Genomic DNA, 25423 nt, shown 5'->3' on the forward strand with positions numbered 1-25423 from the left:
GGTTCCTTTCTGCTGAAAGTCAGCAAGCACATTGGCTGCTAATGGGTATTCAGCAGGCAAGACTAGGATAGTCCAGAGGAAAACCCCAGAAATGTGTATGATGTGGTGCTGAAACGAATTTTGCAGGTACAGTATCTTTATGCTGAGTGATATCTCATCTCATGAAATGAAACCCAAGTAAAGGAATGTTTATACAACTCATAAGAGGGTGTGAGTTTCTGATGTTTCTCAAAAGGAGAAGTACTCTGGTCCAGAATTGCTGTCTGCCCCAGAATGATGGTCAGTGCAGATATTCACATGCTCACAAGATCCTCTTCAGCACCTCCTGTCAGGAAGGTGTCATTACCATAAAAAAAGCTCTTACAGAGGTGTTGACATGTCTGAGTAGCTGGTGACACCCTTGTGTGGTTGGCAGAACATTTTCACATGATGTGTGTGACAGCTCTTGTCCTTGATGTGCTGGTGTGGCTCATTGATGGCCAGTGCTTTTTGGGCTACAAGTGTTTGCATATTGTATTTTAACATATACTTTTTTCCTATGCCAACTGTTCTGTCAAAAAGACTAAGTTTGTCTTCTGTTAACTCTTTGGCACCTTTGGTACATGCTTATCCCACTTCCCTGTTTTATTTTCAATCGTATGATATTAGAACTGTACATGGAAATGAAGAAATCTAAAAGGAGAAATTAAGCTTATTTTGTAGGACTCTTTACTTAAGATTCTTATTTTTCTGACTTAGAAAGCTCTTGGGTTTTGAAATAGTCCTGGCTGAGGACTCTACTGTGCTTTATCATAGAAAGCTTAATTCAGTCTCTCTGGGAAAATCCAGAAACAATTTTTCTTGCTTACACGTGTGCCAAAAATGGTATTAATTTGCAAATTATTATTTTTCCCTCTTGGGGCATAATGTCAGAGTAGATTGTCAGTTTTTGCAGAACCTCATAGATGTTCTTACTCTACAGTGAAAAGAATAGGTAGTCATAAAAAAAAACAAACAAAAAAACCCACGCACAACTTAGTTATCTGTTCAGCAGAGCAGCTTTTTATGCTTTATTTACAATATATAATTCTTGCTTTAACAGACTTGGTCTCATCTGTGAAGAGATTTTCGGCATTGAGGCTTTACATGTAAATGTCAGAAGAACTTGAAACAGATGTACTATATTTCCTACTTTTAAGCACGACACACTCCTATATTTTCCATACATTGCTTAAGTTTCTAGTAGAAATAAGGCCATGGTATTAGCGTAACTGGACATGCAGTATCACACTGGAAGCTAAATTTGCCTTTTGTATGAAATAGAATTCTTTAGCTTGAAACTCAGACACATGGCCACAAATATGACACATCTTGTCTTGAGTAGGTGAATGCTCTTGCTTCTACTTTTGAATCCTCTCTCATACTTCTCTGAAAGGTTTCCAGAGTGGTTTTAACTTCTATCACAGTTGAATTTCATTGAGTGATGTTTGTAAAGGGGCGAACTATTTGCACCACCTTGTCCTGTTTTGCTTTTCATTTCTGTGTTTGGCTACTTGACATTATTCATTTTCAGCAATGTAGTCACTTAATCTAGGTATTCAAATTTCAAATTCTATTTGTATAAGAATTGAAATTTGGAAATGCAGTGCTTGGCGTGCATGTATTAGCACGATGTAACAATTGTGTATTTGGGAAAATAATTAACTGAAAGACAGCATGTGGGTAGGTTGCCAAAGCATATGGCTGCGTGCACAGTAGTTTCTCTAAAGGTGTTTATCATAAATGCAGTCATTCATCACCCTGAAGTCTGGCAGATTCAAAGGCTACCAGGTGAGCTTGCAAATGTTTTCTGTCACTCTTGAAAGACAACAGAGATGACCTAGTGCCCAGTGAGTAGGAAAAGACAAGTGCTGTACTTGTCTTCAAAAAAGGCCTAAAAATACAGCATGAAGAATTAGAGGCTGGTCAGCAGTGCTGTGATCTATGGGGGAAATTGCGGAACAAATAATCTTGCAATACAATTTTAGACACAAGGAGGGAAGGAGTTGTCTGAAAATACATTTTTGCCTCCCTGAAATTTTTGCGTTATCAGTGGAGTTGCTCTAAATCTTCTGTGTTACTGCATCCAGGAATATATTATATAAAAGTTCTGCATGCATTATGAATACATTACTGATCCAGAAGTTAGAGGTGTGAGGTAACTGTTTTTATGATGCATGTGGTAATTTTATACTAATATGAAAGGTAATCCCTGTATTGCACATTGATTGCATCTTGGTGCACCAGTGGTTTTTCATTTCTGTAGGTATATCCTTTAAATTACAAAGATGTGAAAGACAGATGTTGTCATCTAATGATCTGATTTTAAAAATAGATTCAACTAAGAAGGCAAACTACTGTCAAATCAGATATTTGAGGGAAAAACCCATTCTGTATTGCATCTTGAATGGAAGTGTGCTGAAGTTGCAGTGTCTGTTACCATAGACCATGAAATGTTTATCTCTAGAGTAACTCTTTTATTGCTAGTACAGTGCTAGTACAGTAAATTAATAAAATTTTCAACCTGATGTAAAAAAAGCAAATACCCAGAACTGTCTAGTAGCAATTAAATTTTCCTGCTTACTTGTTTAGCTTCTGGGTTTTTTTGGTTAGGCAGTTACTCTCCACAACTCCTCACTAATGATTGACCTTAATGACCTAAATGATTTTCCTTAAATGCTTAACTGGAATCCTATATCCACTCTTAGGAAAATAAAAATTTGTTTTCAGTCATTTCTGCAATTTCTGGCTATAGATAGAGCCAATAACAAGTTCAGGTTACACTGTGCCATCTTGAAAACCTATTTTTTGTTGCATGAATTTACAGTTGTGTAACATTCTTCTCAAAGATGGGTTAAGCAAGGCTATCTCGACTTTTTTTTTGTTTGGTTGACTTTTTCCTTTTATTTATTTCAGTGTTAAAGATATGTATAGGTTGTCCAGGATAAAAGCAGCTTAATCAGCAGTGGCTCTTCTGTTTTCTTTGAGAAACTGGGGGGTAATATAGACTACTGCTTCTGGCCTCAGAGTTGACAGAAGCTCAATCTGGATAAAATCAAGATGTTATCGAAACAATCAAAAAATTATGGGTTTGAGACTTTTTGATTTACTATGCCTTTTAGTTGTTCAAGTTAACAGTCCAAGTAAATCACAAACTTCTGCCAAACTCAGGGAGCTGCAACTCCTTGTTTTGTTTAGTTTCTCTGCTTTGTGAGCTAGAAATATGAAGTTGTTTGGTCACTTACAGTTTTGTGAAATCCAGTATGAATTACTCTCAGTAATTGCTGAGTACACAGTGTGTACATAAGCAATGCAAAATTCAGATTCATCTTCTGGAGACAGTAGTGCTTTCCATGTAGTTTCTAGATGAGAACAAATTATTTTACAGTTTATAAATTAAGTGACTGTAGTGCCTTCATAATTAACCATAATATGTCAGAACTTCAGCATCCTTTAACCAATGACATACTGAAATAGTCTTGTTAAGGTTGCAGAAATGATGAAGGAATCAATCAAGACTTAGACCTTGCTATGCCATGTTGTATTAACATGCTCTTCACTTAGAAGAATGTACAGACTAAATGAGGAAAAACAGATGTGGACTTAGGGTTATGAAGCATAGCAGAAAACAGGAAAACCAGCAAGCACAAGTGTCACTGACATGGCATTATCTTGTTATGGACATATTTGTGAAAGTTCAGTGTAAATTAAAAAGAATGGGGTTAAAGAATGAGCTGTAAATTAGAGTGAGAGGGTCCTAGGCAGTGAGAGGAGTGAGTGCTGCTGGGGGAGAAGTAAGCAGAGAAAAGCAAGTGTGGAAGAAGTGGGGAAGGCTGGAGGAACATTTGGTGCAAAATGGAGATGATCTGGTCAACTCTGAACAGTTTCAATGTGCAAAGAGTGGTTTGCTTGCTCTTTAAATCTGTCCGTGCTGTCTGGTATCTGTCCTGCTCCTCCCCCAGCAGTGTGCTGGGGAGTGCTGGGTATCACTGGGAATCCTGTTTCCCAAGGACATGAGCGGGTCCCCAGCCAATTTCTGCACCCCACGGCCTCTGCCAGACCTCGTTTTCCCCTCCTTGCCAAGCACAGAAGTCCCTGATTTAGCTCCTTCTGCCACTCCTCCAACCATCTGGAGTTCATGCCTCCTTCAGAGCAGCAGAACTAAAGCACAAAATCTTAAGAATGGGGTATATTTACATTAGTTCAGACTACTGATGTCTTCTTTTTTTAGATTTTAAGTGATATTTGTATATCCACGTATCTTCAAAAAAATAATGTTGATAAAGTAGAATGTTTAATATAGTCTTTTATGCTATTCTGAAATAGCTACAAAGAAACTTGTTAGAAGTCTTAAAATACTTTGGTTTTAAAAGCATTCATACAGAAAAAAATCAAAAATTTGAAAGGCATAACTTGTGGAGGAGGGAACAGGGTGGTGTTAAAATAATGGTGTATCCCTTTTAGGAAGAACCAAAGCACAGTGCATCTTTAATGTTGATAATTATTCATTAAAAACCTTAGCTTGCTGAAGGACTGCCTCCTTCTCTCAGATGTGTTAGAATTAATATTAGCACTCCTTTGCCCTTGTTTCTGAATTATTTTAATGATGGCAGCCGCTCCGTCAAGTTGTCTGTCAAGATGTGGGTGGCAAGCTATTATTTCACCTCATAAATCATAATTTACAGGGGTTTTTATATCCATCTTGGGGATAAACACTTTATGCTTTGTGTTTTCAGCAGCAATATAAAATGTAATTGATACTTGCAGCAATATGTTAGAAATATGGACAGAGAAAGCCAGGAGAGAAAAATCACAAATGTTTAGTTTTTCTGTGGGTTGGTCTGCATACTGAGCATTTTTTCCATCTGATTTCATATTCTTAGCACTTCAACAGAGGATGATGATGAATTGCATTTACATGATTGCTGCCTGTAGGTTACTATAAGGATGTTTAGTTACTGACAGTCAACAGACTCAACAGGGTTATTCTGTACCGTTTCTCATGCTGCCAAATAAACTTACCACTTTGTACTATTGTCTTCCAGATCCATGAAAAACTGCATTATTATGAAAAACAGAACCCGATGCCCATACTCCATGGTGCAGCAGCCTTGGCAGATGATGTAAGTGTCCCCTGCTGAGATCACTGGTACCAAGTCTACTAAAAAACTGTCTGCAAGCAGAGCTCTTCACAGTGCAAACATATGAATGTAATCCTCTGAGCTGAAATCAGAAGAAGCTGCAAAGGTTTCCAAAGCTTCTGTCACCACTGGGCTTGTTGCTGATATTACTTTGATTTTTATTCACTTGTATGTTACAAAAACATTGCATCTAGGTAGCCTCTTGTTCTGCTTTAGTAACTAAGCAATAAAAATTACAGGTTGGAACTCTACTGGGAGGGAAAAACCTGTCAACTGTTAGTGTTTTGAGAAAGTCACAGACAAGAGGAATGCTTTGGAAAAATAAAGACAAATGAGATAGTAGCACTGCTGACAGAACACGAGAAATGACAAATAATATTACAGAAATGAAGCATATGAAATGCCTAGAATGGAGGTTTGTTGAAAAAAATCAAAACTATTTAAGAAAAAGTACAGTAGTGATTTATTGATATTGGAGCCTTCCAAATTACCTTCATAACCAAAAAATAAATTGTAAAAGTGGTCAGCATTGATGGAGTAGTTAATTTCCTGTTACTATAATTTTTATTTTCAAGGAAAAAAATCCAACCTGACATTTCTTGCTATTTGGTTAATTCTAGGATTCAGATGAATTGTGAACACACCTGTATAAACTATGACTGAACCTTGAGGTAGGCCAGAATAGAGAAATGTTTAATAAACTGTGGTTTAGGTGAAATCCAGAAATCTTTGTTGCAATTGATGATGTCAGGTTGCTTTTTGGGAAATGCAATATGTGTTAGGATCCATTTCCAATACAGCATGTTTGAAACTTCACATACTTTATAGATGTTTTAAAGTCTTAAGTATCTTTTTATATAATTAATAGATTCTGGTTTTTAAATTTTACGTATGATTAAAAGTTGTGAATTTAGATTGGTAGCATTTTAACAAAAAACTAAATTAGACTTTTTTGAGACTATTGAAAAAAGGATACATGGTAATTTCATCATGTTTCAGTAGGAGGAGAGCTATAGCCTATAACATTCCAACTATAATAATACATTAGCCTTGACATCAGGCATATATTAGTAATATTTTTTTAACCTTCATGTAGCTTTGAATAGTGTTGATAGTAATTTTGAAAATTAGAAAGTTGGTTGAAATTCTCTTCATTAAGTTCTTGCTGACATATTAATAATCCTTGCTAATAATTGTGTTATGGATCTCTGGGCTAAAATTCTTAATAAAAATAATTTCTTATTTTTGGATGTAAAACTTAGTTTTTGATACTTTTAGAAATGCTGAGCAATCTCATTCTTTGTTCAGACCCATTTAAAATGTATAGTTTTGGAAATCTCCAAATTTAAGTACTCTGTCACTCCTCAGTTAGACAGGTTGGGGCTTTTAACTCTATGAATGTACTATTATGTACATGTGGTGGTGTTTTTAAGTGTACATGTTGGGACATGATTGTGTCTAGGCGTCTGCCTACTTTAAATGTAGAGCAGACATTTAATGGATGCTTCTTTTTAATGGATGCTCTGGCTGCTTCTTCATTAATTATTTGTAGGTGAACTGGCTTTTATGGGCACTATCTCATAGGGTAAGGATGTCCTTTGGTGGCTGCAGTCAGGCTAGCACATTGCAGGATTTTCTATGTTTTGGTAGCTATCAGCACATTTTGAGGAAGCAAAATTCCATGCAGTGGGCTTTGTAACTCCCAAACTCATGAAGTTTCAGGTTTAAAGTGCTATTCATTTTTTGGCATGTTTGTCTGACTGGTTATCAACTTCAGGGATTTGAGAGCTTGTTGGTTAACATGGTGTGTTATTAAATACACATTCATTTCAATAGCCTTTAAATTACTGTTTTCTCTTCCTACTGATAGTAACTGTTCTATAGTTAAAGAAGGTGATATTTTTATTAGCAAGTAGATATTTCCTGCTTGATTTTAAACCCAAATCTGAGGTGCTGCTGTCATAAATACAACTGTTCAAGGAGTGTGTTTTTATTCTTGTGGTATTTTTTAAAGCAATTTTAGAAGTAACAATTGTGGCAAGGCTTTTCTAAACATTTTCATATTCCCAACTGCCATACCTTCTCTCTCCTCTCCCTCAGGGACTTTTAGGCTGAATTTATCACACATTCTGTTTGCTTCTTATTTTGGAGCAGCAGTGTCTGACTTAAGGCTCAATGATTTCATGCAAATGATCTAAACACCTCTCTTGGTTTCAGTCAGGACAGTTTTAATTTTTTGCACTGGCTGGGAGAGGGCATGGTTAGGACATGGAGGTTATTCCATCCCACCTCATGTCAGTTCAGAGTTTGTGAAAGGGATCTTTCCCAGGAAGGAAGGGTTTGTTCCAGTCAAGAAAAGGGGGTGGAGAGAGCAAACTGGCGTTGTGTATTATCAGGGAGTTTTTCCATATGAATAATTTATTTTCTTACACCTTTTGTTATTAATATGTTGCTATTACTTATTTAGTGATAGTACATACATACAGGATAGTACATTGTCTTATCTCATTGTCATTTCCATTAAATTGTTCTTACCTCATCCTGTGATCTTACATTTGAGCCTCCAGTTGGACAGGGTAGAGAAAGTGGTGCATGGTTTTAGTGGGAGTACTAAATTGGAGAATACCATTCCTAAACCACAACACTATCTCTGGCAGGATAGCTGTATACAGCAAATAAGGCCTCAAGGTTGGTAGAAAACTGTTCTGGCAAAAGAAGTTTCAGAACTTTCTTCAGAAACTTTAAAGACTGGTCCTTGGTGCTCTCCACCTTACCAGCCTCACTGCACATCTGGCCCTCTCCCTTGCTTTTCTTCCCCTCTCTTTAGTGGCAGCTTTTCATAAAGAGCTTTTTGAAATGTTGTGGTTCCCTCAAGAGATCATAGAGAAGGTTTTCAGGCAGATTTTCCTGCAGTCTTTAGCACAGTAGGAGATCTCTCTGTGTCAGTGTGTCCCAAGTATGCCAGGTACTGCTGCTGGTAGCTGTTTCAAATCTCAGCACTTTAACAACAACAACAATAATAGCAAATAAAAATCAAGTCCAGACCAGCTGAGGTGGTATTTGTTTGCTAATCTGAAAACACAATTTAGTCTTTCAATCTTTTTCCTCCTCTTCTATCACAAGGTATTAAATGTGCCTAAAACCTTAATGAAAATATTTGGAAAACAGTATAAATCCCATGAAGGAAAACAAGTTTTGAATTATTTTATCTCTGAAAAAAATTTACTAAATTGTAAAATAAAAATGTCTGTTTAAGCAGTATTGAAGTATTTTTTCTCACTGTTCTAAACCTTATGTATGTGCATTTGCATTTGTACCACCAAAGCCAATACCAGTTCTGCTGGAGTTAATACTTGTGCACAGTTAATCTGAGGGAGAAATGCTGAAATGGTCATTCTGCTGAGTGGTTGCTTGTCTCCATCAGTGAAACAAAAATTAATAGATTGTATTTTCCAGTATGAGCAGCATAATCTAAAGAATGAAAAGATATCCAAAGGTAACCCATGTCATAGACCTGCTGTCATTCCCATCACAGAATATTTTCAGCTTTGCAGGGCTTTTGCAGCATGCAGACTCTATTGCAGTCAGATTACTTCAATATTTGGCTTTGTGTCTAAAAGTATTTAATCCTGACCTTACCTACAGAGATTGTTTTCTAATATTTTGGTATTAAGACACAAACATTGTTAATATTAGCACCGAGAGATACTTGCTGGATGTTCTTAGCTATGAATTATGGTTAAAACTCTGTAGGATGGTAGATGATGAATTTTTGACACTCTGTTTAATTTGAAGGTTAAAAAAAAAAGGTATTCAAACAATGTCTGATGTCTATAAAGGCTTCTTCAAATAGATTTATCTATTATATATAATTATGCAAAATATACATCCATCCATTTATCTTGAAAATGTACACAAAATGAAAGTACAAATTAAAAATTAGGTTAGACAAATAAAATTACATGCTGCAAATAGCCAATCTTCCTTTGAGACATTTTTATTATACAGATTTAATGCAAAGAAAACAAGTGATTATCTGAAGTCACGTTATGCATTATGAGCCATGTAGCTTCAGAATTTTAAACCAAAGTTCAGTGTTGAGAAATGCATTTTAGGTTTTCTTTCTTCTGGAAAAATAGTTTGAGTCTAAAATCTTGCAGTAAAATATGCCTCTTGGGTCCAAATTAGTTGAGAAGGGCATGATAAGAAAACCCAAGATGTGAGCCAAATAGCCATGGGATTAAAAGTTAGACTGCTGCTCTATTATTCACCGAGCCACAATTTTGTAGTATAACCAAACATAAATTACTGATCTTGTTGTTAGGACACAGTTTGTGCATTTTACAGGCTTGAATTGCTGATGACCTGTTATAAATTATATTATGATTAACTTGCTTCACGTTTAACAAGCTCCTTCCAGTGTATGTGTAAACATAATAAAAGGTTCAGATTGCTTGCACTGTAGGGGCACTTTGCTTTCTTATCCCAGTCCTAAACAGCACAGCTACTGTGGGTTTTTGGAAGCAGAGTGGATTTCACCACCTCATTCGAAACTGTTTTTTATAGACAGTGTCAAAGTTTGATCCAGTCATTTTTACAAGCAGTTCTTTGTCTGCACGCAAAGGACCATTCACTTAAATGAAGTGCTGGGATTTGCCCCCTTTGCTATAAATCAGAATGTGATCTGGCTGCACCTTTGCCAAAAATGATTACTTGTGTTAAACTGAGCCAAAAGGCCTGGCTTAAATCTGGTCCACTGAGGGCCAGAAACAGGAGCATGGTGATTGATGGTGTTTTCCTTCATGCTGGCTTCTGTTTGAGCATGCTGGAAAGCAGGAACCTTGAACAAGACAGATTCTGGGTTGTCACTGATGCACTGGGTAAAACAACGCTTTGCTAATGGTCTTTGTGTTGATTCAATCTCCCACCCAGCTGGCTGAGGAGCTGCAGAGCAAACCACTGAGCAGTGAGATCAGAGAGCTGTTGAAACTCCTTGCAAAACCCAATCTCAAGGTGAGGATGAGTTGCACCTGCAAAGTGCATTCTGCATTGGTGTATGCATCAGCTTCCTTGGGCTGTGTGTGATTTTGTCTGCTTTAACAAGTACTGTGTTAGAATGTATGCAGTGTTAATCAGAAATACCTGTGATGAAGAAACATTTATTATGCTGTTACTTGTACTTATAAAAGGAATCACTTATTTGCAAAGGATATTTTTAAAAGTAGATGATTTGTTTTTCTTTTGCTATCTTTTAATGCATGTGCTTCATAAGTTTGTTACAACTGTGCTTTTAGTAAAAGGTGTCATTGATCAATCATATGAACTGCATCATGCATAAAGAGTGCAGACTGGTACTCAGGACAAAATTCATGATGGATAATGTTTTTAAAAACATTTTGAAAACTTTCATAAAACTCCTGGGGTTCTCTGTGGTGTTTTCAAGGAACTTGATACCTTTTATCTGACAGTAGACTGTAGAATCACTGAGTCACTGAGGTTGGGTGGAGGTTGTCTGGTTCAGTGTTCTGCTCTAAGCAGGGTCAACACCGAGTTCACAGTAGGTTGCTGAGGGCTTTTCCCATCAGGTCTTGGAAATAAAGGTCTGGGAACAAGCATTCTATAAATCTTCCATGTGGCCTCTTCCAATTCCTAATTACCCTTCTAGTGAAAACTGCCTTCTATCTAGTCAGAACCTGCCTTATGTATCATTGTTGATGCACAGGATCATATTTTTTCCATTGTTAAGAGAAAGAAGACCTTAGTGCTTTAGATGCATATTGAAATGGTAACTAAATGTAGCAGTTGATAAGTCGAAATGAAAACTGCAGAGTGGAAAGGAACTCCTTTAAAGACAGTTGCTACTGATCTCAAAACCTGAGAAACTAGGGTATCTTCAAAGTGCTACAAAATTGTAAAGATCAGTTACACCTGCTTTTCGATGATTTTTGCACTGATGCTTTTTCCATAGTTTGTAAAACCACAAGCTATCTTTTCTTTGAAGGGGTAAGTAATGGCAATGACATATTAGAAGAGGAATTGTTGGTGGATGAAATTGCAGAGATCCTAAGCTTCACTGTAGCTATTTTCTTAATGATTGTCCATATGTGCTTCATACTTCTGAAGCTTTGGTGGGCTGAGCCTGAAGACAGCTCCTTTACCACAACTGTGTCTCTCCCTCTGCTTTTCTTGCTTTCTCTCACTCATTCCCTCACACGCTCACTCTCACTGTCTGTTCCTTGGTAGCAGTGAAAGGCAATGTGATAATCTTAGTGGGATTTCAGGGAAAAAAGTGCCTCCCTTCAGAGTGGTTAATGTGATTGAACAACTGCAGTAACTTAGCAAATGTCTTTCTTGGCTGCAGGGGGAGATCCCAGCTGCAGGGCACTAAGCCCTTTGCATGGCCAGACTGCCTAATCCCGCACAAGGCACACAATTCCTTTCCCTGCAGGGGCCTTGCAGGTGTTTGTGCGGCACCTTGCAGGTCTTTGTGTGATGTAGGGGTAAGAACTGATGGTGTGCAAGGTATTTTGCTTGTCCATTGTCTTCTCCCCCTGCCATGTCATGGCAAACATGGCTCAGAGTGATGGTAAATTACCACTGCTCCCTCCTCCGTCACATAGACCAGGTGACTGTGCTGCATTCAGTCAGAGGCTGTAGTTGAGATTCTTCTCTTGACCTCCCCTGCTCTCTCTTGGATAGAAAAGGAAAGGAAGGACATTTCCTCAATACTTCCAGTTCCTCCCCAGAGGAACCCTAGTCCCTTCAGTTGTATCTGAGCTCATACTGTATCTTGCATAAGCTTTTCTAGCCCTCTGCTATTAGTTTTATGGTTAGAGAGGGTTTCTTGGTTTTGTTCTAGATCCCTAGGACAAAATGATGGCTAGAGCAGCTCTTTTTTACACCCTTGAAATTACTTGGGATAATTGATCTATCTTTTCCAATGATGTTCCATAGACTTTATCTAAAAACATATATGGCTTAATTTGGGATTGACTTAATATGGCTGTACATTATTTTGCAGGGGAAACTTTCCTCTCCTGACCAGATTTATAACTGCAATGTTAGCTGGAGCCAGGAGAGCTTCCACTTTCCTAAAGCTCTGCTCTAATGTTTATGGCATAATGAAGGATCCTTAGGATTAGTTTACTGCACTACATCACTGCCTCCACAAGTCTGATCCTGTAAGGGGACAGGTCTAGCAAGGTGTTTATAACTTTGCAGGTTTGGTTAATGGCCAAGAAAGGCTGGGAGAGGTTTCTAATCATGCCTGATTTGATAAATATTTCTATTATTTTGATTCTGTATGACAAAATTCTTTTGTTGAATATATTTCTAAGTGTTTGCATCTGATGAGTAAAACTTCGACAGGTTTGTGGTGCTTGTCATTTTCATCCACAGAGAAGTTTTCTAAGGAAGAAGGTAGTTTCTCTGAGGCAGTCATATTTATCAGACCTGAGATTTTCAAAATGTCCTAGAAATAATTCCAAGGTTTTGTCAGGTGCATTTTCTTCTGGAAAGAAAAATAAATTGGGCATTTCTAGTCAGCTAAAAACTGCATGAAGTATCCAGTTACAGAGTGGGGTTTTTTCCCTGCTCTCAAATGTGGCATCACTTACCGTAATTAAATGAACTAATAATGATTGTGGTTTATCTTTTCTGATTAAAACAGAAGTCTGGAAGTAGAACAGAGCACGTAGCTCTGGGAAATCAAGTGGATTTGTTTAACTGTGTGTTAGACATTTCATTTGCGTTCTGGATTTAAAATACAATTGTGTAGCCCTGTGGACACAGGCCAGCCACACTTATTATTTTTAATTTCCAGCACTGAATAAGGACTTAGGGTTTGCATTCTTTAATCTTGCTTTACCTTGTTAAAGATATCAAGAAACAGAATAGTATTTCCATACCCTAGAACCTAAATCCAGTTGAGTACTCTATGTTATTTTTAAGCAGACCAGAAATTAGCTCTTTGAAATAGAAGTATAGAGTAACCTGAGTTGAAGTGGACCCACAAGGATCATCAGAGTTCATCTCCTGGCCCTGCACAAATAATCACACCATGAGCCTGAGAGCATTGACCAAATACAGCCAAGTGTCCCACTTGGGGCTGTGACCACTTCCATGGGGAGTCTGTTCCAGTGCCCAACCACCCTGTGGTATCCAACCTAAATATCCCCTGCCACACCTTCAGGCCATTCCCTCAGATCCTGTCACTGGTCACCACAGAGATGAGATCAATGTCTGTCCCTCCCCTTCCCCTCATGGGAGCTGTTGACTTCACTGAGGTCTTCCCTCAGTCTCCTCCAGGCTGAGCTGACATAGTGACCTCATCCACACCTCTGGTGGCTTCACTTCCAGACCTTTCACCAGACAGAAACTGCACTTTCAGAAATCTAAAATACATTTGCAGAGAGGTGGGCAGGCAGACTCAAGGCTGATCTGTTGGTGTTTCAAATCACCCAAATATGTCCTTGCTTAGATCCAGACACCATTCCGACCGGTTCTGCACAGCGCTGCCTGCAGGCTGACCTGGCCATGAATATGTATACCCATAATTTTTCTATCTTTAAGGTATACATTTCACTGCAATTTAATAGAAACAACTAAACAAAATGCCCATTCACCCCACACACAAACACAACAATGTAAATTTCAATATATTTAGTTCTGGTTATTTACCATCATTTTAACTTTGACATGTTAAACTCTTAAGCTGTTTTTAAACATGAGGACTAGAATATATAGTTGAGATATACATCAAGAAATGGTATTTCTGATTTAAGAGTGGACACTCCTGTCAGTGCTTTTGTACAAAATATGAATAGCACAAAGAAATAAGTGTTCTCAGCTTTAGTGATTTATAATTTCCCAAAATTTACGGAACTTATGTGATAGCAAAAAGTAATGTCTTTAAAGAGGAGAATTGTACAGAATTCTGAAAATAATGACAAAAACATTAAAAATTATGATGTATCAGGTAGGCACCAGTGCAATTGAGAGAAGTGTCTTTATAAAAATTTAGGGGTTTATGAATCTGGAAGTATTGCTATTGAGAGCACTGAGCTTTTTTTTTCCTTGATTCTCTATAGACAAAATATTTTTCATTGTCATGCAATTGTGTAAATTGGAACATTTAATTGGAAGACTGAGATTCAAGATGCTAACACAAAATACACCTAAAAATGAATTTAATTTTGGCTATTTAACGAACATGTCACACGCAGGTTAGTGAAATAGTCTTATCTGCTAGTAGGGATGGAAATAGGAAGAAGTGGAGTGGTCACTAGAGTAAGTCTGTCAGTAACAGGGCAGAAGTCCAGTGAGGAGCACTGTAAGAAAGGAGATGTACAAATGACAGATGATCAAGCTAAGAATGAACAACTTTAAAGCTTCCAAATTCTTTTCCACAATTAATTAAAAACTGTTTTGATTAACTAGGTTTCAGTTCCTTTTCTAACAAGCTGGAAAAAGCTGTGTTCTTTTGGGATGGTGCCATAACAGAAGAGCATAATCGTTATTTATTTTTAAAATTATTAGAAAAACTGAAACAAATAACTATAGGAATTAACATTTTAGGCACTTACGTTATTGCTGTGGCTGTAAACAAAAAAGACTGTTAAAGAAAGAACCATCTCTTAGTCCATTGAACAATATTATCCCAATTACGCTAACTTTGAGACAGGCTTGGGACATATTCAGATCTAAATAACGTTTAATTTTGTCTTTAGAACAGCAATTACATTTGTGATCATTGCATATCAAAATAAGCAATTAACCATTTAAGTTAATCTCTATTATTTTTAATTATATAAAATGTGTCCATTGTGGTCATTGGTGTAATGGGCAGAACAATAATTATTTCCAAAGTTAATGCCACTGTGCTAAAACTACTCTGAAGAATGTTTATGCCTTTATGACCTGGAGGAAACAAAGCTGCTCCAATGGTGGTTCTGCCTGTTTCAGTGGAGTTTAAATTCTGTTTATGTGTGCTGGAAGGTTTGCCAGCTGCTAGTCTGAAACATAAACCAGGTACCTAAACAAGGGCACAGGGCAGGACTGTGAATGAGTTCAGTCTCTCAGGGTGCACAGGAATGTAAAGTATTTGGGTCACTTTGGGGCATGTACCTATAGCCAAGGGGAGCAAGAAGTGGACATGCAGTATTTTTCTTGTCTTCTCTTTTATTACCATAGAATGAACAGAATTTTGGAAGTTAACTTTAAGATTACTTGCAGAGTGAAGGAAAAACTGCACTTGTATGACTGAGAATGTTACTGTTCATACAAAATACAGATTGTTTATTTTAAGTTGGGGGGTGGGAGGTTTAATTGCTTTCAAATGGCAAAGATGCATACACCAGCAAATTGCAAGTAGGACTTAAGCTTGCTGTTTTATTTGCAATTCATTTGTGGTACACTTGACTTTCAGTTTCACAAAATAATTTACATTTGTAAATATTTTCATCTAATTTCACCTCTTTGGCTTTCCTTCAGAACAGAACCATGTGTGAAACAAATCTAAAACTGCTGATAATGAAGCCCAGGACACTTTGTTCTTAATTTTCAAATCAAATTCCTGTATTTGATAAGGTTTCTTTTAAAGAAAAAAATAGTGCTTCTTTGAACATGAAGCATACCTTTAACATTGTCCTGTCCTGAATTGCTGAGAAATTTGTAAATTCTACCCTTTGTTTCATAAACAAGTGCTAATACTATCATCCCTGCCATCTGAGGCTTACTAGGCTTGCATAGTGGCTCTAAAAGACTGTTCAGATCAAAGTGTGGCTTTGTTAAAAAAGCCAGCATTTTAAGTGTTTATCAGCAGAGCCTTCTAAAGCTGCCTTACAGTCACTGGTGAGACTCAGCAATATACATTAATGTCCAGGAAACTGTGGGCTTTTTTCTACAGGAACTTCAACATACAAAGCACAGAGAGAAAATATTGAGCTATAATAATATAAAACAAAATCCATTTTTGCTTTGAAAAGTTCATGAAGCATTTCATGTAGCATATAATTAAAAAAAAATAAAGTTAATCTAAACTTTGTCTTCTTTCCAACATTTCCTTTGTAATTAGATCTGCTGAAGATTTTTCCATCAGGGCTTTTTCACTGAGCTATGTGTTTTCTGCACAGTCAACATTTTCCACTGGAAATTGTTGGGATTTGCCTACAACTGTTCCGGTTTTGTATCTGAAGAACTCCAATACAAATTTAGGTCCATTAAGATCTGAGCTACATTTGGGCTGCTACTGTGTCCTTGGCTGTGACTTGGGGACCTTTTGGCCCTGTCACCTTAGAGACCTGTATTTCCAGATGTACCAATGTTTTCTGCTTTCGGCACATGTCTTGGGAGTCTGTTCACCTCTACATTAAATACTTATGGTTACAAATGGTTACACAAACTACAGTATCTACAGTATCTATTCTAAACTAGTTTAGGAAGCATAATTTCCCATGATCTTTAACTATTTACTCATCAGTGATCTGCAAGATGTATTGGTAGGACTGGTTGTAGGAATTGTGCTCATATATGAAGAGATTTTACTGTACAAACACTTTAGATTTATTAATATGGTGAGCTGGATTACAATGTACTTCATATGTCAACTGAAGAGTTACCTGTGTAATCCTTACTTGCAAAATCAGATGCCATTAATTTGTAAATCTACAATAAGGTGCTTGAGTTTTGATGGTATGCTGTGAAGTATCAGCAGGGAGATAGAAATATTTATTTTCCTCCCTGAGTAATAGATGCAAATGACTGCAACAATTGGCAAGGACCATTGAGGGTTCGATGGCATTGAGGGTTCGATGGCCATGAAGCTGGGGCAGAAGGGACAGTGCTGGGAGAATTTCCTTGGCAAATGACTGAAATCCTTCTCCCCAGTGTTTTGTGTCTTTGAATTATTTGCCACTTTGGGAAGCTATCCATCACATTTTGGCAACCAGCTGGAGGAAAAATATATTTTATTTGTAACTCTTTTCAGCTTTAGACCTTGACTTCCAATTTCCATTTAAACTTGCACCCATAATTAAAAAAAATTATAAAGAAAGTTTTTCTGGGTAAGGAGAGCTGGAAAAATTTTTTGCTGTCTTTATTTTTGGAATGTTACTTGCATGGAGTAAGTAAAAAAATATATAATGGTGAAATATTCCTTTTAAAAACAGCAAGAAAAGCCTTGATTTTTCACATCTGTCAGGCAGAGAAAATCAGAAACCAGTTGGGGCACACTCTTATTGTTGTAGGAACTGACATGTAACAATGCACAACATAATAGAAGCATTGAGACAAAATTATGCAAGGGAGGTGAATGGATATAGTGCATGAATATATTTAAGTAACAACCATCATGTTACTCTGGAAATGCTCTCAGGTCCATCTGATGATAACTCGGCTCATGTCCAGTGCAGAGCTTCTGTCCATCTTAGACGTATGGATATGAGAATGCTCACTGGCAGCCAACATGTAATAAACAAAGTGATAGATAACATAAACAAAAGTGAGGCCAGGCAGGTTGGCAGCAGAAAATATAAAATCTGAAAAGTAAATCAAAGAAATTCTTTGGTTATGTATACAAACTTTCCGACATGAGGGAACCAACTCTCACCCACCTAAGAACTTTGAATCGCATGCATAACTACAGCGTTCAGATGCAGAACATAACAGTTGGCAACATTGCTAAGGCTGGTAATTTGGGAGGAGGAAAAAGTCACGACAGATAAAATCACATCCCTTTCAAGTAGTAATTCCATTCATCTACTGAAAATGAACTAGTGAATTGGAGAAACTACACAATATAAAACAAATAGTCCCTTTTTTTAGATGTCATCTTTTTATGCTGCTTTTTCCTTCAGTGGTGTTTTTCTTTTGCATTTGTTGGACCATATTGTGTTTGGACTCTCTGTTCAACAGTCTCCTCGTTTCTGCTTCATTTTTCTTTAGGTTTCCACATAGTAGGAGTGCTCTGTAGCTGAATTTAAGACCTCCTTATCATAGATCAATACATGTTGTTATTTTCTGGGGGAATTAGGTTTATTCAGATTCTTTTAACCTTTTGGATCAATATATTTTTTGCTTTTGAGGACTTTAGACATGATGCCAATGTCAAATAAAGGCTGAATCATTCCTAGAGTCATTGTCTTTTTTAGAAAAGGCAACTGCATTCTCAGCTTTTACTTTCTTTAATGTTTTCATATGATTTCTTTGGGGTGCCTTTGGATGGTTTTAAACCAAGAAAAGGTACATGCTACCACTGTAGACACTTAATATTCTTGGGAAGATGCCACTTTTTCTAAAAAGGAATCAATTAAGGATTGCCAAGATATTGAAACAGTGCTGGTGTCTCGGCATTTTCCACTCTGACAACCATCTATTTGTACTCTTGGAAGTTACTTAAACAGGGCTTAGAGCTTCAAGGACACTTGAGCTACATGAATCATGTTGCGAATGTAAAACAGACTGTTCAAATTCTTTGCTATTGATTTAAAATCAGAACTTTTTTCGCTGTTATCCACAACTGAGGGAAAACATAGGGCTGTCATCTGGAAGGGTATTAACACCTTTACCAGATGACACGGATGGATGGAGTGCGTGTTTCTGTGAACACTGAGAACAGTTTGATTTGGGAAGCATCTCCAGGGGCTGTGAACACTGAGCCAGAGGAAGCGGGGGTCTGAAGATGCAGAAAGTTCATTTTTCTGTTGGTTGTTGCCGTCTGGCTACCAGCTGCAGGTAAACCCATCAGTTCAGACTGGTGAATCTGAAATCAAGAAATAGCATTTTCAGGCAAGGAAATTACCCTTTTGTGAGAGACAGTTCACATAGTCACGAATAAAGTCTACCATAATAAAGAAGAAAAAGTAATATATACTGAATATCGATCCAGCTGAGATGTTGCTGTGCTAAGATCATTAGTCTAGGGTAGATATTAAGAACTCAAAACCACACATATACACAGTATGTGTTATTATTTTGAACCACTGCTGTGACCCACCTGGATCAAAGATTGGAACAGAAAGGGATTTAATTGCCAGCTGGACAAGCTTAAAGTAGAGGGCAATTTTAGTTTAAGTACAGATGCAAGCATGCAAATACACTTGCAAGCATGGAATGTTATTTTCTGTTTTGTACATATCTGCTGTCTTTTCATACAGTGTATAATTTCTGTATATTTTTATAAAGGATATATAGGAAAAGATATCGTTTGCAGGATGGAAGGAAGTAAATTAGCCCAGATTTTTTATCTCTTGCTTAGTACACCCATTGGTTTCCTGATTATGAACATAAAATTATGCTTAAGTTAAAGGACCATATTTAATTTTTCTTACTGTCCCTGTCAAAGGTTTTTGCTTATGTTGATTGAATAGTGTGAGTGATCCTCAGTGGCAAAAGCAAATTGATTTAACTAGAAGCTAACTGATTTCTTTAACATTATGTACTCTATATATTTAACTTGGGAATTTTGTACAGAACAGAAAATCACAGATTTCTCTTGGAAAGTGATTGGATTAGTGCAGCATTGGAGAGAATAATACTACTTCTCTACTTAATATGTGTTTATTGTAGCTTGTAAAAAATATTTTTTGCTCTTACTCTTGCCATCCTCTGGCACAACTGAGTTCTTCCTGCCTGTAGTTTTACTGCTTGCTTCTGCTTCTTGATTATACTTCATGCTTTAGCTGAGATGGAGTGTTCAGCTAATGTGATTGCTCTTATCTGCTGATTGAGATGCCTGTCCTCACCTGCCTTATCTTGTATTGGGGTTAGGGTTGCACACAGTCCCTTAGCAGGCAGAGTTGGTGGTGAAGCGATTGTCATGTGCTGTTGATTTCTGATGGCTGCTTTACCACACAGTGGCTAGAGTCTGTATGCCATCACCAGAGTGATTCAGTTTTCTCCAGGTTTATTCTGCTGTTTTGTAAATTCTTGCACATTTGGCTTTTATGACTTCTGTGCTTCTCCTTCCATTCTGATGTTCTTGATGGTCTTTCCTTCCATGGTTGAGTCTTCTCCGAGCTCTTTTCAGCTTTTTTTCTTTGGTATCTGTTGCTGGAATATTCTAATTTTATGTAAGTTACTCATTAATTAATCTTACCAGTCTTGAATAATTTTCTCCACCAACATTTTCATCCTTTTTTGTTTCTTCTGTAACCTTATCTCAAAGGAAAGCATAATATGGCTGGAGCTCTCTGGAGCATGAGCTCTGCCAGGTGAGTTGAGGGGCACATTGCTGTGGTTGCTGATAAAGTTACTTTTCTCATCAAGTGAAACGTTCCTGTGCCAGCCTCAGTGGCAGTTACTGGCACCATGGCAAAGCAAAGAGGTGGGAAAATGTCTGTGTCTCACCTGATGGAGTCGAAGCTGAACTGCCAGAGAAGGTGGCTGGTGCTAATGATGCAGGCTGTGCACTGGGACAGCGCAGTCATGGGCCATTTTGTTCCATTTTGCTGACTGTGCTGCCAGGGCAGTAATGTGCTCCGCTGCCTTGGCAGTGCCGCTCTCTTGTTGCAGCTGTTGGCTCTCCTAAAGGTTGGTTTGAGTCGCTACAAAGTTTCTGTTGATGACTATTCACTATTTAAATTTCTAATAATGACTTTTTCCAACGACTATTAAGAGGCTGGTTCTGTTTCTTCATCCATTCTGTTTCACTTCTTTAACTCACCATTTTCTAAAATGCTTTTCTAGACTACTGAACAGAAAGCATCTATGAAAAATAAAGCTTAGATGGAGAGTTTATTTTAATAATGAGGATTTAAAAACATAAGGAGCTGTGTTCATGAATCAGGAGCTACTGGTGTATTTTTACTCCTGCAGATCTCAAAATATAAAGAGAAGCAAAAAATAATATGAAATTTGTCATTGTTTTATAAGAGCAAAAATGTAATTAGTCTAGTTAAGTGATACACATTTTTCAAAGTGTAGAACTGTTTTCATTAATAACATTCTCAATTTAAATAAACATTTAGAGTTTCAGAACTGTTTAAGAAAAAGAACTTACAACGTTTCCAGTGTCAGGTTTTCTTCATGTAAGTTGATAGTGTAAAATTTCAATTTATAAACTGTGAAATGATCAGTGATAGTTTTAATATGAAAAATATAGCACTAGTTATTAGACATTTCAGAGTTCCGATGAAAGTATTCATTTCCAGCTAGATCATGTCTAAGAATTTAGCTGAACATCAATATTTATGTTTAGGTAGTGCAGGAGTTTGAATCATACCTTCTTTCAAGTTCTAAATATGGACCATGTTTACATTAGTGAATCATAAGCATAGAACTTTGAGCTGAAATAAAATCTTTTTCTCCAGAGGTGCTTAAATATACATGACCCAAATCTCAGATTCTGTGTTCATAGTTCTGAAGAGTTGTGTATTTGAAAACAAAACAAAAGCATTTTAAAAACTCCGAATTTGTATGCACTTCTTGCAGTTTCCTGTGAGAGTTAAAAAATTAGTATCATGGACATGAATCAGCTCTTCACTTCTTATATACAAAAAGAGAACATTTCTATCTTTACATTGTGCATTTGCTGCACAATTATTCTGGGTAAGTCTTGTTCATCTTATGATTCAAGTTTTGTTTCTTGGCACTTGCAATTTGTTTATTTTTAAGTAAATCCCCAATATTCTCTATACACATCTAGTCTGATACATCATTTTTTATACTATGTTAATTGAATAGTGCAGAGATTCTGCTGAAGATCTGTGCATACAGCAGCTTATTCTTGTGTTCAAAACATACAGAAGTGCTCTTGAGGACAGGCTGATCAACTATAGTTGGACACATTAAGTGAAATCAAAATGGCTTTTTAAGTTTTCTTTGCAAATTAGCTATTGCCCAAAGTCTGTGCTGATATTTCAGAGCAACTGACTGACTATTCTGACTCTTTAGTTGCTCTGACTATTTCAGAACACTACAGTGGACAGAGAGTAGTGTGTGAAAAGAAGCAGCAATAGAAGACAAGGAAAGAAATCTTAGCGTGTTCAGTGTACATCATAAACAAGTTTGTGATTACAGAAGCTCTTCTGAAAGCTTGACTGAGAAAAGACACATTGTTTCTGCTCTCATTCCTGCTCTTATCTGAAATATGTATCTTTGTACTGAGATAAAGTAGTGCTGGAGTTTGAGGAAAAGATTTTACATGGCTAACTGTAATACATTGTAGTTTAATATGTTTTTTGGGAGAAGAAAGGAATGGGTTGATAAGTTCTAGTTGCTGTGAAGTTGAAGTGAAAAAAAGCATCATAAATACCAGGCACTGATTGGTATTGGTTTGTAGTACTTGAGGTGCATTGTTGTATGTATGCAGTGTCCAGGATCCTGATCTGGCAGCCAGAGCAGGGAAGTGTCTTAATAACACTAGTGGCATAATTCAGTGTAGAAGTGGACAGAATTGGTTTTGCAAGTTTCATTGTCAAGGGTAGGGTTTTTTGAACTTGTTTTAAGTGTCTGCCTTTTACTCTGGAAATGGTATTTTATATTCTTTTCATCTGTTTTCTCTATCTGCCTGATTGTTTTTAAACTGGAGTATAGAACCTCATTAAATTGAACCAGTCCATGAATGTGCCCTAGCTTTATGTGGAAAATGTAATTGCAGAAGACTAGTTTAAGGAGTCTTAACTTTAAGTAGCCTGAAGTAAAAGCAAACACTACTTTTGTTTTAGTGTATCTTTGATATTTCACATACATCTTAGAGGACTGCATGTGATTGCATGGCTTTTATATATGTAATGCATCATAATAAACATTTCCAGGAGGATCCATAATTGCTAGCCTGAGGTTTTTAGCTCAGATCTAAAGTAAAACTGGTCATTCGTTGGAGGGAGATGGTAATTTGTGATGGTAAGTACTATAAATTCATAACTGTATTGGGAAGAAAACCAGAAGTAATTAGTGTGTTGAAGTGTTTTAATGAAATCGTACAATGTGCATAAAGATTAGTAAAGCAATAGTAATTTATCACGAAGCAGGCATGATCTTCCTGTGTGTTTGTTTTGTTGAAGCCCTAAGTTTAAATTTACACTTCAGAATCTGAAGATAACCATATGCTCTCTTTGCCTTCAGCTTTTGACGTGGTAGCTTGTAGCATTTTCTTTTTGTTGTTAAAAGTTTCCTCCATTCAGGAAAAGAAAAACCCTGAAACAGTATAATGGAAGTGTCATGTTTTTTAAAAACAGTTGTATTATCCTTGAGAACCTAAGAGTTTCTGGTCATTTGTGTACTCAGTCAAACACTGGCCACCAATGACTAAGTAGCAAGGAAACTGGCATCAGAGAAATGTCACCATTTTCTGACCTTTAATAAGAAAGGCTGTTAAATAGTCACATATTGAGAGAAAACTACTTGAAAACAGAAGCAACAAAGCAGTAGATAGGATTATACATCTGGCTGTTGCTGTTATTTGTTGTACAATGTACAGTTTTCACTACAAAAGCTAAAGTATTACTTAACCATTTTTCACCAATGTACAGGGTATTACAAATAATGAAGACTTTTTGAAGTAGAAAAGAGTGCCAGGAGTTCTGTATCTAGAAAAAACTGTGTATTTTGTGTTATCACTGAGATTTTTTTTTTGAGCCTTAGGAGAATGAGCTTTCTCATTTCCTTTGCCTTTTGGGATTCTTATTTCCTGAAAGGAAAATTCATAAATTATTTTATTTTTAAGATGGAACCTTTTGTCAGTCTTTGTTAGACATTTCTTTGAAAAATAAAAGCTATGCATGAACTGGAGAAGCAATAGAGAAGGAAAAGAAGCAAGAAAGACAGGCAATACATGGTTGATAAGCACCTACATAAACCAAATTGCTTCAGTAGTATGTTCCTCAGTCTCAGTTATGAATTCCATAATAAATTAAAAATTCCTAAGACAATTTGAGGCTCACATGAAAGGAATCCAGTAAGGAGGTAAGCTTTCAGAGCTCCTGTAAAGAGAATGATTGGGCAACAGCTTCATGTTATACATCTTGTGCTTGAACAGAAATCTTGGAAAGTGCTTATTTTGTTTGTTTCATAGGACTGTCTACTGTATCAAATAAATTTTTTACTTATTGCAAATATAATTATTTACTTACTGAGGTTTTGTCCTGTTCATAGTTTTAATTTCAAGCTGGCATGCAAAGCACGTGGTGGTTTTTTGCGTGTATGAAGACACAGTTCTCCACCCACAATTTACTAGTTGCATACATTCTATATATAGAAACATATTCTTTATGGAGTTGTTTCATCAGTTTGAAATGAAGTAAAATTGTATATAAGAATTATATTCAGTCTACTTGCAGTAGTAAATTCGGGGTATGAATAATATCCTCTGCTTTCCCTTCCCTAAACTTTTCAGATGCCAAATAATAATATACTGACCAATAATGTTTCCAGGCTTTGCTGTCTGTACATGATACTGTTGCTCAGAAGAACTATGATCCTGTCTTGCCCCCCATGCCTGATGATATTGATGAAGAAGAAGATTCAGTTAAAATAATTAGGCTTGTCAAAAACCGGGAACCATTGGTAGGTAACCCTGTCTTTTGGTTTGGGGTTTTGTGTTTGCATGCAGGGTGGGAGGTGCTCAGATTATGAATGTGAGTGGGGGATATTAACTTGAAACATGGATAGACAGACATTACACATGATTATTCATAACATAAAGTAATGCACTTGTGACTTACATTCACAGTCTTTATTAGTAAAGCATATGAAGTGAATAATCATCATCAATGAGTGATCGTCATGGTGTTTAAGCATTATATATGTCGGCCAGTCTGAATATTTAGATCAAATATATATTTGTCTTTTATCTTGAATTCAAATAATGAACTTAGCTTAAAATGTGAGACAGAGAATGAATCCCCAAAGAAATCTTGACCTGTGTTGTGAACTGTGCCTGTTAGCATTCATGTAAAAAAACATGACCTTTCAATACACTGAAAAGAAAGCATGAAAACATATTTTAAAACACTTGAATTGAAATCTGGGCAAATTTAAAATGTCTGTTGTTTTACTTTGCATTATGAATACTAGAAAGTTAATATCTTCATGGGGATATCTGGAAAAATGAAAGGACTAAACCTAGGTTGTATTACAAGAATATTAAAATGCTTTACTGATTTGGTTCTTTTTATTTGCTGTAGAGTGGGAGTCATCTTGTATAAAATTTAACTGTGTTCTTTTTATCCTGCAAAACAGTAAGAGGTTTGTTTTATGTTATACTGAATATTTGTTTTAGTGGACAGCAATCCTGGAGAAATACCTGCAAACTTACTTTGAGAAGG

General features: G+C 36.7%; 1 protein-coding gene across 1 annotated transcript in view; it reads left to right on the forward strand.

Annotated features, from left to right (window-relative positions):
• The window catches only part of MPP7 (MAGUK p55 scaffold protein 7), a 143611-nt gene that overhangs the window by 73514 nt on the left and 44674 nt on the right, over positions 1 to 25423 (forward strand). The window contains exons 5-7 of the mRNA XM_054273476.1: positions 5064 to 5141; positions 10092 to 10172; positions 24531 to 24662. Of these exons, the coding sequence (XP_054129451.1) occupies positions 5064 to 5141; positions 10092 to 10172; positions 24531 to 24662 (291 nt within the window). The remainder of the gene's footprint in view (positions 1 to 5063; positions 5142 to 10091; positions 10173 to 24530; positions 24663 to 25423) is intronic.

This window comes from Melozone crissalis, unplaced genomic scaffold, assembly GCF_028551555.1.
Source record: "Melozone crissalis strain CALT ecotype California unplaced genomic scaffold, PUWL_Pcris_2 ptg000016l_1, whole genome shotgun sequence".
Classification (NCBI taxonomy): domain Eukaryota; kingdom Metazoa; phylum Chordata; class Aves; order Passeriformes; family Passerellidae; genus Melozone; species Melozone crissalis.